We start from the raw sequence: 13,287 nt of genomic DNA on the forward strand, positions 1-13,287 counted from the left end.
TGGCATAATACGTTTTGCAACGCTTAGGGACCTTCTTTAGTACACATGCCCTAGGTACCGGGGGTACCACTTACTAGGAACTTACAGGAGTGCTAAAGTGCGTGCCAGTTGTGTTACAATTAGACCATTTCACCTTGGTTTTAGGGAAAAGGCACTGGGGCCTGGTTAGCAGGAACCCAGTGCAAATCAGTCAAAAAACATCACTACCAGTGGCAAAAAGTAGGGGTGACCAAGACAAAAAGGGGCACTTTCCTACACCCAAATACTAGAAGGTGAAATAATGCGTAGCATGTGAATCCAGAAAAGATTCATACTGCAAAAATCCAATGTTATCATTTAGGAGAGGGAGGTCTTGCAGTAGTGAAAAACGAATTTAATAGTCTTTCACTACCTGGATACGTACAAGCTAAAAGTACAATTCTAACTTTTTAAATACTATGCATCCTGCCCTCTAGGCTTTTCAGGGTCTAACCTAGGGGCGACTTATATGTATGAAAAAAGAAGGTTTGGGCATGGGAAAAGGATTCTTTTGTCAGGTCGAATTGGCAGTTTAAAACTTCACACACAGGCTGCACTGGCAGTTCTGAGACATGTTTGAAAGGGCTACTTAATTGGGCAGCAAAATCAGTGTTGCAAGTAGGTAGTACTAGTAGTATTTAATTTACAGGCCCTGAGCACAGGTAGTGCCACTTTAATAGAGACTACCGGGTACATTAAATATGCCAGTTAGGTATAAGTCAATTCTATCATGTTTTAAGGAGAGCGCAAAACCACTTTAGCAATGGTTAGCAGTGGTAAAAGTGCGCAAAAACCTAAAGCCAGCAAAAACGCCAAGAATGCCAGGTCAAACAATATTCAATAAGGAGTCTACCAAAGACTCATCAAGGATGGTGTTATGAAATAAAATACATGGGGAAAGACACAAAAGAACCATTTGGTTGTAAATACAGGCAAGTGTATGTACACACACAAATTCCAAAGTAGTTTTATTTTGCACTTGCTTCTTCTGAAGAATATAATGAATGAGACTGACTTCAAAGGAATTAGGCATTTAAAAAGCCTGGTGTGTTGAAAAACAAAAAAATAAAACGTGAAATAATACCTCATACTTTCCAAAGCAAGCACGCTATATAATGTGAAATAATACAACATGAAGCAATAACATTAGGTGAGAGAGTTATACTACTATGGGTGGAGCCAAAGCCCACTCTATATAACAATAGGCATACAGACAGCTATACTCTTAAACCAGACCTAAAAATACATGGCTATCATTTGCAGTGGCACTTCACTGACCCTAACCCTCCGCTGAAAAATTGAAAAAATAACTTACAAGCTTTTTCTTCTGTTTTGAACCATCTTTATAGACAAGGACTACAGCCGTTTTAAACACTGGATAACAGAAAGATAGAAAAGGCATGCATGTTAATAAAATACTAACAAAGAAGTGGAAAACATTAATATAATGCCATTCCAACTTTTTAAATGCATACAGAATACCAGCTAATATCCACCTTTAAAAGCTGTTGCATGTGTTTATACACTTCAAATGAGAAGCCAGAAAAAAAACGATATTGGGCACAATGTTTAAGTGAGAGGTTAAGATTTTTTAATAGTTCTCCAAGTTTTGTTGAAAAGAGAAAAATGCAAGCTTCTCCATTACTTCTATTCTTAAAATAGAACATGTATCAACATAACATGACAATTACAATCACTTAATTAAGCAATTATTAGAACTTCACAGCTACTCTGGGTTTATAACCAACTGAAAAGTCTGCGGTCTCTCAAAGGCCTAGTTTGCCATGAGCATCAGAGTTGTAGCGGCAACAGTGAAATAAACAGAGATGTCAGTTATTGCTGTAAAAATGTGGGGTTCCAAGATCATTCTCCAAGTTGTTCACTGTTCCTCTAGGTCAGTGGTCTTCAAACCTTTTTAATGCCTAACCCCCCCCCCCCCCCACTAAAAATAAATCTGGCTCCCCTCAAACTTTTTCACAATTATTGTATCAAACTGGCAATGTATAGATTCATTTAACCATTGCAGTTCAGTTCTGTTACCATTTTAAAAATGCAATCAAATGCATGATTGCCAAACATACTTTAATGGTCAGGCAGGCCTTAATGTGTAAAAGTATTCACAGTGTGATTATTAGAAATAGAAGTAGTGGTTTTGAAGGCTATTTGGAGTCCCTTCCCTTTTGACACCTTCTACCAGCCCGGATATAAATGACAAAAGATGTTAGTAATGGCCTGTTACAGAGCGGCTTACTGCTGCTCATCTTTTGACACTGAAAACAAAGCTCTTTCATCAGCAAAATGCTTTTTTTGGCTAGAGCCTGGAGCCCCCTTGGGATCACTTAAAGCCCCCCCCAGGGGTGCCCGTCCCCCAGTTTGAAGACCCGTGGTGTAGGTCGCGCAACTGCCACTGGAGTTCATCTAAGTAAGCCTGTTCACAAGGCCATTGTTGTCTTCCTGTTTTACCTAATTAATGTTTCAGGAGTTCTGAAAAGTCTACCGATCAAAAGATGAAAATTAAACCACCTATTTTCACAACTATTAGACATGGCCAGAAGAATCCAATTGCTCCCTACCTCCTCTTTATGTTTTATTATTTAGCGGTTTCTTAATACACATTCACACTAACTTTAAATGAGAAACTTGAACATTTACCATGCACATGTTACCAAAATGCAATGAGTCTGCTTTGGTCATGTGTACACCCTGTACCTTCAAGCCTTCATCTAATTCCAAGGTGGTCTTCAAGGCTACTCCAGTGAGCAATCTTTGGTGCTAAGTGTGGAACTAGCACCAAGAAGCAGTGTAAAGCTTTACAGAGACTTGTTTGTATAGCAAATTTATCTGACAGAAGTGCTTTACCTTGAATTTTATGGTTTTGGATATTAAGTTGAGACTGGGTTACAGAACCTAGGGCATGATATGCTAAACTTGGAACTGACACTACTAAATAGCGCACTGGACGCATTTTCATTACATTTTATCAATCCAAGGCATTAGGGGGCAAACATATTTGTGAAAAATCTCTTCAATTTTGGATTAAGAGTCAAAACTGGGATTAGACCCCAGGTCTCTAGTGCTGATGGTCAGTATTTGATTTATTTAGAAGTAGTGCTAAATCACTTTGCAGTCAGCTGCAAAACATACTCATGTAGGGAGTGAAAACAACATGGGAGAGCAAATGGAAGAAACTCTTGCTCTGCACAAAAATGAGTTCTTCTAGGAACAATCTATGCACAGACAAATGGTCTTCTAGAAGTCAAAGGTTGTCACTTTAATGTTATGCAGTGGCTGCATGGTTCAACCTAACCACTGCCTGTAGTGTAAGAATTCATGTCCTACTTTCCTAACACAGGATGGTACATCAAGACATAAAACTGAGGTAAAACTGAGGAGGAAGAGGAGAGGTGAGATCCCTGCTGTTGCCAGCTCTGGTCTCAGAGTTTGGAAAGCTTTTAAGGGTAGAACAAATTTGCTCTTCTGGGGTGACTTTGTGGGTTCTGGAACAGGGGGAATGACACCCATCTTTACCATTACACTGCTCACATTTACGACTGACAACCTGCAGCCGCGGCCCGTGCAGGTAAGAGCGGTGGGGGCAGTGGGGCCGGGTGAGGGGGATTTTGACAGACGGCAAGGGGGAAAAATAAAACACAGAATGTATTTGCCCTCGTTGTCTGTTGAGATCCCCCAACTTGGCCCCACTGCCCCACCGCTCTTTCCTGCAAGGGCTACAGCTGACCACCTTCCCACATTTGAGAACACGAGTTAGCAAGAGGACTTTTTGGTGCTATAACAGGTTTGTAAATGGTCAGATCAAATGGGCCTATTGGTGGCGTCCTGCTGTATAACCATGGCTTTACATCTGTGTTCTGTATGTTGGTATACACCTGTATTGTCCATGAGAATCTAGAACTCTTCATGCAGGCCTAGATTTGTCCTCTGCGTGTTGGTGTACCTCTGTACTCAGCATGTGCTTTTTTCAAAGACATCATTTGTTATGAATGAAAATCATTAGAAACTGGAATAAATATAACAGTCCTAGGAGATGGAACGGTTGAGAGGATCTGCATGGGGATTGAGTATTTCAATTTAGGATGTGATTCAGCGTGTCAGTAGTAAATAGAGCATGAAATTCCTTCTTACCATGCATAATTCATTTTTAGAAATAGTGGAATAAGAAAGAAGGAATGTGTAAGATCAAGACGCCTGGCTCTCTGCATTGATTCTGAGGTGAACAGGCGGTAGCATACTGTTAATGAAATCAGCTTTTCCATACCGAATGTTGCTAATTCTGGGCCTTTTTTCCACTTCCCCAAGGACGCAGGAGGGTTTAGCCAGACTACAGTAGTGTGTAAAAGTAGGTCTCCCATAGAAAGGTCTGCCACCTAAAAAGCAATCACATTTATACATGTTTTACTACTTGCTTCACTGGAAACACAAAAGCTTTGAACATTTTAAATGTACTAACAAACACAAGATTGCCCATCCATACACACACATTTATTGTCAAAATATCTTCATTAAACTGGCAAAATACAGATTGTTTTTCAAAATAGTACATAATGCTTTGTTTGGGAGCTTTCATGCTTACACAGTTTTGTAAAAAATCTCCAGAATTTGTGTTTTCTATTTATTCAAGCTTTGACATATCAGCACTAGACCAATGTTAGATAAAACTTTGCATTAACAAAAAAAGAAAATCAAGCACATACATTTTGTACTATTTTTGCTGATTGTGTAATAGGCATTGAAACATTTGATCACAGTGAAAATTCCACACCAGGCAAAAATGGAACAAGCTGATTGCATATGTTTACTATGCTTGCATAGTAGCAAATCGGTCCAAATTTGATAAATTCAACTTCTTCAGTGAAAAGACTGCACAATTTGTTTGTTTACTGCATGTATTGCAACCTATTTTTTATAACGGTTTTACATTATTTTAAATAAAGACTGAAGATTAACCTGTTTGTGCCACCACTCAGTATTCCAGAAAAATGGAAGAAAGTTGTGCGTTCTGCACCAGTGTAAATTTCAAGTACTATGGACCAGCTATTGCTCCCTTTTGAATTTAAATATCCGTTTGTCACCCTCAGGAAAATGTAGAGTTCAAGTCAAGCCACTGGAATATAACCACAGAGTATTATGTTCACATCACAATGGCCCTTGTGTTAACTAGATGGGAAACAGAGCAAGTTGTGCACACCATGGCTGCAATGAACCCGAGTGCTTCAGGTTACAGACATTGTGCGCAGCTCATTAAAGGACAATCAATCGGTGCCTGCTACATTATTTAGAACATTAGGCCCTTTGTAAGATGTACTAGCTCTATGTAGATAAATTCATATTGTTTGCTATCTAATTGCAGTACAGCTTTAATCAGCAATATACAAATAAAAAATATTATTGGCATTTCACACTGTGGCTCAGTGCTTTATAAATATTACTAATATACATATAATAACAAAACTAATTACTCAACCAATTGATTAATGAAAAAAAAAAAACTAAAATGCTGGCTCTGCACCACATGACAGACAGTCCTTTGGCTAACCAAGATGATTACAATGGTGCTTATTACTTAACGCCACAGCCTCAATACTGATGCATGTGGTTCGGCTTTAGAATATGAATATTCTGCACCTCCTTGATCTCTCCTGTCTGCTCCGCGATAAGTTGGTCAAAGACAGCACCGTACTCCTCATGAATCTTCTGCATCTCATTTATATGGCTGGCCACCTTGTTCATGGTTTTTACTGCCCCTGGGTGAAAAAGAAGAGCTTTTCAATGGTATTGTTAACTAAGAGATATTTAGCAAACCAAGCAACATGACTTCAAAGTCCATGCTACTTCCCCAGCTGTGAAGTTATAAAATGGACAGGAAAATCTTTTCTTACAGTCAAGGTGATTATGTTCTTCACTCTCCACATCAGTCAGCGCAAATAGTTCCTTCAACAGCAGAGGGTACTTCAGAATGCGTTGGATGGGCTTAATGAGGTAAGACTCGAGCGTTGAAGAGTGCTGCTGTTTGGGATTCTGTGCATCCAAGAAAGCCTTAAAAGCAGAATCTGTCCTGGCTGTTAAACAGAAAACAAAGGTTGCCTGTAAAACTAATCTCATAAGGCATGATATGTTTCATGAAAATACATCCATGTAAGCTCATAGATGAACTGGACATCTCAGACTGATTTAGAATTGGTTAGCCCTTTCTTCCGCTAAATACAAATATTCTTGTAAAATCTTCTAGTACATACAGCAGGTTTGTGAAACATCTTCATATTAACCTACACAGTGAGGCATTTCTGCAACTTCTGGATGGGACAACAGACCCTACTTTAAAAAAACAGGCTTGGTGCAACTGGAAACTATTTCTGGGTGGTTTTTTTTAAGCTTTGATCCACAGAGGAGAATTTTGTAAGCATGTTAACACTTTAGCAATGAAATAATAAATAAATAAACACAATAAACGTTTCCTATGTATACTTGCTTTTATGTACCTTACAGTAAAAGTAAAATTTATACGCTATTATGTTATGTTGAAATGACCAATGCTTTAGCAGGAAATCATCATTAGGTGGATCGCAAAACGCATTCATAAAAGGTAGACTAGCAGTAGAAAGGTATATAGTAATATCTTGATGCCACAATATTACTAAGACTCTTTTGTAAGCAGCCTCATATTGGAGATAGTACAAAAGGGAAGGGGTCCCAGTACAATGTTAATCACAAAAGATTATAAATGACTAATAAAATAAATCTAAAGAAACTATAAGGAACACTGTTATTTAATCACAATGCGCCGTATAACAATATATTACAAAAATGCAAAACGCCATCATCAAAAACAATAGTGCCCCACAGGGTGAGGGAAGGAGAGTGTCAAGAGAGAAAAGTGGTGCAGGGTTAGGTGAGTGATAGAGTGAAGGTCATAGGACCTTAATCGAAACAATTCTCAATCTTGGCTTCAGCACAGAGCCAGAGTAATGTACAATAAATGTTAATAAATTAAGCCGTGCCATGCTTCTAAATTTCCTGTATAAATCAATCCACTCGGGGTAGAAGCTGGCAGATGGACCGGTTGTCGACGTTTCGACCCCACAAAACGATAGGGAATAGTTGGACCTTATGGGAGGGTCTTCCTCAGGACAGGGGAATAGTGGGGGCAGATCACCGTGAGTTGTTTCACACACGGGTCATGGGCCAGGAAGAATCCATACCGATACGAATAACATCAGTGAATACATGAGAGAAGGGCTGAAAAGTCACCGACCTCGTAGTTGCATAATCGTAAAGCCGCCAAAGAACGGTCACCTAGCCTGATTGCTGAGGACTGGAATAAATCTATCCTCCCGGGCAGCCGTGTGATTCGAAATTCCCTATCGTTTTGTGGGGTCGAAACGTCGACAACATTACCATTGTGATTAACATTGTACTGGGACCCCTTCCCTTTTGTACTGATATATACCCAGGTCCCAGCGACATATATTGGGTTTACCCTTTTCTGTAACATCATATTTGAGCCCTATGAAAGTCTCCTGGGATTTTCTTTGACAATCTAAGGCAGTTTTCCAATGCCAACGTCTTACTCTGCGCAAATCCAATGCATAGCAGCTACCTGCTATCCATTGATTTTCTTTGACAATCTAAGGCAATTTTCCAATGCCAACATCTTACTCTGCGCAAATCCAATGCATAGCAGCTACCTGCTATGCATTGATTTTCTTTGACAATCTAAGGCAATTTTCAAATGCCAACATCTTACTCTGCGCAAATCCAATGCATAGCAGATACCTGCTATGCATTGGATCTGCTCCGGACAACACATTATAGTCTGAAGATAGACAAGATTCTTCAGCCTTAAATGAGGTATCCAGTGGATGATATGTCAATAGAGCCCAAGCCCCCAGTCTACAAACATACATTCTAGAATGCCTATCACTGATGATTGTTAGAAATATAGCAGAGAAAACTGCTTTTTCAATACACCGAGAGGCCCTTGTCACTGATTGCATCACAATCAAAGGGGGTGGACAGGGCATGACAGTCCATTCAATAACTATGGAGGGAAATGTTAGAGACGATGTGTGATACTGATACTCAAACAAAGCTGTGGGACTTAAATAAAGAATGCTGGACCTACACGTATCTTGTAAAGGCACTTTCAATCTTGTGCAAAGGACTGTGCAAGGACGCACTAGCACTTTTAGTTTTTTAAGAGACACAATAGACTTTATGATACTGTTACTAATTAAAGATATTTATTTTTAATGGCATGGACAGACTCCTAACTGCTAAAACTCCCACATGACCACCCTTTCAAATCAGGTCAGACAAAAGGTAAAGGGCAGCATAGAAGTGTACTTTTTGAAATGTAACTTTTTTCTCCACATTGAGGAAAATAGGATGATTGTTTACCTTGCCCACAAAGGAAATGTGTTTACTATTAACTTTCAAACAAGTGCTATGTTTGTTTAATGGATAAAAAAAGATTTGAAAAATGTTTTTAAAAAAATAGGTTTGCATAGCCAAACATCCCCACTCTAATAATGCAGTGTCTTACGCCTTCCCCCAAATCTATACCAGTGAACTATCTGCAATTCTAGAGCATTAATGAAAACCGAGAAAAAAACCGAGGGAAGTGAGAGAACAGAGTGGGTTTTGGGGTTATATCTGTGAGTGAGTCTGTGATTAGAAGCAGAGTTCTGATTAAGACAGAGTTTTACCATAGTGAATCTTAGAATTTTCAGGAGCAAATTTCAGAGTACAGCTTTATAAGATCTGAAATATGTAACCTAGAAGCTACCTCAGTCATGTCTGCACTCATTTCTCCTCTGGTAGCAAAGTCAATATTTAGAAAGGAGCTGGGATATGTTGGCTTACTGGAATTTTGCACTCAACCATATTAATTAGACATAAAAGTGTAACATTGATGGCCTTGCCCACTATCAAAAGAAAGGAAGCTGGGGAACTGAATTTCATTCATACATGTGAAATCAACTTTGCTTGAAGCATCAAGACCAGCAATGTTTATATTGATATGGGACCTACTGATCCATTTTCCGCAGGTCAAACTTTTAAACCAGTCTCTAGGAAATGAGTCTTCTATTCCATAAGAAAGGAACCCGGCTCTAAAAATGCTTTTGATCTCCAGTTTCAATCCCAGGTGCATTTCTGCAGGATCTGCAAAGTTTAAGCACTGCCGAACTGGAGTCCACCTCACAATTATGTTCCATTTCTTGGGGTATGTTACTTTTACAAGAGTCCATAAAAGATTATGTATAAAAAACACCTGGTGTGAACATTTTGAAATTTGTCAAATAACCTTTGACTTCAAAGTGCGCCAAGAGATTGTGGTGTCATAGGAATGTTAGAATACAAGGAACCTATCAGCAACAGAATGTGCCAGTTATGTTCACTTGATCTTAATCTTCAGTGATTCCTATCTTCGGTACAGTATCCAAATCCCGACAAAAACGTCACAAGGATAGAGGTAAATACGATCTTCACAGTGCAGAGCACAGTGGGGTTAGATGGGAGTTTCCAGGGGTCACACATCAGCTGCTTTCACCTCCCAAACAACAATTACCCCTGTGCTGGATACCTCAAGGTTGAAACTACTTCCATAAGGGGTAAAAGCTAATTTCTACACACAGACAAGAGGAAACCGGAGCATCTGTCTCTCCACCAGCGAGGAAGTGTGAAAGTGTAGCTGATGGCAGGAAAATAATTTAGGGGTCACAATCACAAATATAGTTAATTTTGAGTAACAATTAACTGCCTTTGATTTGCGGAGTAAAAATCTGATATATTGTATCAATATAACAGTATTGTATGTTTTTATACTTTTACCTGTGATTTAATCATTTAAAGGCTGTGAGATTTTACATCATGTGATATCATTATGTACCAAAAGGTATGACACGTCACTTGCTCTGCTGTCATTACGTGTCAAAACGCAAGTGATCTCTCTTATATAACCACTCTGCTTTTAGTGAAAGAAGTCAGTGGTAAAACAGGCAAGACGTGACCTAGGAATATAACACAATAGAAAATGGTGTATTAAAATAATTCAGAGGAGCACAATTCTAGACAAATGGGTCATTAGATAAGAGTTCTAGGAGAAAATAGGGGTTCAGAAGTAACATAGCACATTTAAACTTTATGAAAAGTTATTTTACACATAGAATGTTCTTCCAGCAAGAGAGGTTGGTACAACATATGTAAAATAATTTAGATGGGTCTCACATCAGACACAAGGGAGTAATCACAGTATAGAGGCAACAGCTGAGCTAAGACCATATTAAATTGCTATAAGAGGGAAATGGCTAGACTAAACGGGTTAATATTAACCAGACTCATGCACCCTTCCCATGGATCTACAAAGAGACCTTCAACTAAAAGTAGGAGTCAAAATTTAAATATTCATACAAACACAGTTTGTAGCTTTTTCATTGTTTCATAGAAATGTTCTTTATGGATTTCTTGTTTAAAATGTTTGGAAGTGCTCTGGGTTTTTAGCAGCACTGAACCAATGCCAAGACCAAATTTCAAGGTCCTATCTTACTTGATATAATCTGCCTTGCCTTCCATTGAAAAAGAAAAGGTCGCGGAGGCAGTGACTCAAATGACTTCCCGTTGGAACAGAAATGCTGATCTTTTGTAGGCTGCTGATTAAGAACAAATACTAATCAAGTGTACTGCAACCACCAGGAGGAGCCTAGCGCGCAACCAAGATGGCCGCGTAGGTGCGAGGCTCCCGAGGACCTCCGCGACCTCCTGCATAAATCCTGACCGAATCCTGTCCTCAATGAGGGGACTGAGTTTGTGAACCCGAGCTGAGGTGACGCCCGTTTTCCGTTTTTCAATCGGACTTCGGACACCGGCGGGAGCACCGATTGAGGTTTGCGGCCTTCTCCACACCGGCCCCCCGTACTGGAGTAGTGGGGCGATCCGGCGACAAAGCGAACAACAGCGGCGGGCAAGGCTGGGCGACTCGCGTGCCCCGCACTTTCGCTTTCGCTTTCGCTTTTGAGCCCTCCTTGCTGCCAGGCGAGGTAGGGTTGCGGAGCGGTGCGCGGTGCTGTGGCCTCGTTGAGGTGCCCTGCCGGCCCGCCGGCCGCGATCCGTCCTGAGGAGCGGTGGTCGCCCCCCCCCGGAGCCCTTGAACGGGATTGTCTACCCCCTTTCTGAGGAGATTGGCTCGATTTGGGGATTGCGACCATGGCCACAAAACAAGATGGCGACCGGGCCAAGGTGAAGTCGACCCGTCGTGGCACGGCCCATCAATCCAATAACATGGACCGCTACACCCTCCAGAAGGGATCTCCAGAGGCGCTGCGTAGGTCCCCCACGGGCCCGACCGATGCTCCTGCTCTGCCCACGGACCTGACCCTCCGGGACGTCATGGGCGCCATCGCCGAGATGAAGGCCTCGGTGGACCAGCGCTTTGACACTCTGGCGCAGAAGATCGACTCGGTCCTCGTGGACGTGGGCCTCGTGAGAGCCGATCTGTCTAAAACAAATGACCGGGTCGATTCTTTGGCCCACTCTACCTCGGGCCTCACAACTGACGTGGCGGCCCTCCAACAGGAGGTGCGCAGGCTTGGCCAGGCGAGCGCCCTGATGAATCGTCGACTGGAGGATTCCGAGGGTCGGGCCCGGAGAAACAACGTCCGCATCATCGGGGTGCCGGAGGGACGAGAGGCAGAGGCAGCGGATCTGTTTGTGGAGGACCTGGTCCTCACCCATCTACAGCCTCGGGGGCTGAGCAAATTCTTTGCAGTGGAACGGGCCCATAGGGTCCCCGGGGGTAGGCCTAAGATCGGCGCCCCTCCGAGGCCTCTCATCGCCCGGATCTTCAATTTTAGGGACAGAGACGCTATCCTGCAGACTTCTAGGCTCCAAGGGCCAGTCAGACTTGACAACATGGATATTAATTTCTATCCTGACTTTACTCTGGCGGTCCAAAAGCAGAGACTGAGCTTTCTGGGTGTCAAACGTCGCCTACGGGACCTGAATCTCAAATATTCGATGCTTTTTCCAGCTAAGCTGAGGGTGGAGGTAGATGGCCGCACGCACTTTTTTGATCGTCCCGAGGCGGCCGGGGACTGGCTGGACACTTTGCCCGGAGATCGGGGCCGGGGGGGCGGGGGGGGAGCGGTTGGTGGGGAGGGCCCGCCGGATCAGGACTAAGGGACTAATGGTAGGCCTTGCTCCGGCCTGTGTTATTGTCACCATTGATTGTTAGGGTAAGTTCCCCTCCTGTGGAGGTCGTGTGGGGTCTCTTGGGGGATCTCCCTCCTCCTCTGGGGGACTAGTTAGTTTTCTTCTATGGGGCGACAGGCACACTGCACTTTGGGGGGGCTGTTCGGGCTCATGCAGGGGTGCAGGGTGGGGGGAGTTCTGTTGGGATGGGTGGGTTGGGGTGGGGTGTGGTTCGTTTCTACCGCAAGGCAAACCCTTTATTGTATTGGTGTTTTTGAGATGCTCTCGGGGGGACAAATGATGGCTTCTGTATGTGATGGGGGGTAGGGACCTGACTTTGTTGTCCTGGAACGTTAACGGACTGGGGGATAGGATTAAGCGGGGTGTGGTCCTGCAGTATCTGAAACGGATTTCGCCTGATGTGGTCTTTCTGCAGGAGACACACCTTATTGGTAACTCCTTTTGTGCCATGAATCGACGTGGTTATCGTTTGGTGGCCCATTCGGGCTTTACATCAGGCTCACGAGGGGTGGGCATTATGGTCAAGACCTCGCTCCCGCTAGAAATAGACGAGGTGCGCCATGATAAGAGGGGACGCTACACTGTTTTGGTGGGGAGAATGGAGGGCAAAGTAGTCGTCTTTGTCTCAGTGTACGTCCCACCGGGGTTACAGTCCACCACCTTTGCGGACCTGGGACGCCTCCTTCTTGACCTTCCGGGGGGGCTTCTGGTGGTTGGGGGGGACTTCAACGCGGTGGTTTCTGGGACTATGGATCGTTATCCCCCTAGGGACCTCCCCCGGGCACAGGCGTGGCTGTCGGGCCTTTTGGACACACTGGGATTGGTGGACTGCTGGCGTTTAAAGCATCCCACTCAGCTGCAGTACACCTTCCATTCGGGTGCCCATGGTAGCCTTTCGCGGCTTGACCATATCCTTGTCCCTGCGGCCTATGCCGGGAGAGTGGGGGAGGTGCGCCATCTGGCGAGGGGCATTTCAGATCACTCCCCACTCCTGTTGCACTTTGATGTCTTCCCGAGGGGGGAGGGCAGGGTAGCTCCAATCAA

The 13,287-nt window shown here is 42.9% G+C and overlaps 1 protein-coding gene and 1 long non-coding RNA gene across 4 annotated transcripts in view; one reads left to right on the forward strand and one right to left on the reverse strand.

Moving 5' to 3' along the window:
* The window catches only part of TIAM1 (TIAM Rac1 associated GEF 1), a 491,618-nt gene that overhangs the window by 52,859 nt on the left and 425,472 nt on the right, over positions 1–13,287 (reverse strand). For all 3 annotated transcript variants that reach the window (XM_085623101.1, XM_085623102.1, XM_085623103.1), the window contains 4 exons: positions 5,916–6,095; positions 5,662–5,780; positions 4,295–4,403; positions 1,334–1,392 (listed from right to left, as the gene is read on the reverse strand). In XM_085623101.1, the coding sequence (XP_085479227.1) occupies positions 1,334–1,392; positions 4,295–4,403; positions 5,662–5,780; positions 5,916–6,095 (467 nt within the window). The remainder of the gene's footprint in view (positions 1–1,333; positions 1,393–4,294; positions 4,404–5,661; positions 5,781–5,915; positions 6,096–13,287) is intronic.
* The window catches only part of LOC146805801 (uncharacterized), a 117,153-nt gene that overhangs the window by 34,697 nt on the left and 69,169 nt on the right, over positions 1–13,287 (forward strand). The gene's annotated exons all lie outside the window — the stretch shown is intronic.

The sequence above is a fragment of the Triturus cristatus genome, chromosome 8, assembly GCF_964204655.1.
Source record: "Triturus cristatus chromosome 8, aTriCri1.1, whole genome shotgun sequence".
NCBI classification, from domain to species: Eukaryota; Metazoa; Chordata; class Amphibia; order Caudata; family Salamandridae; genus Triturus; species Triturus cristatus.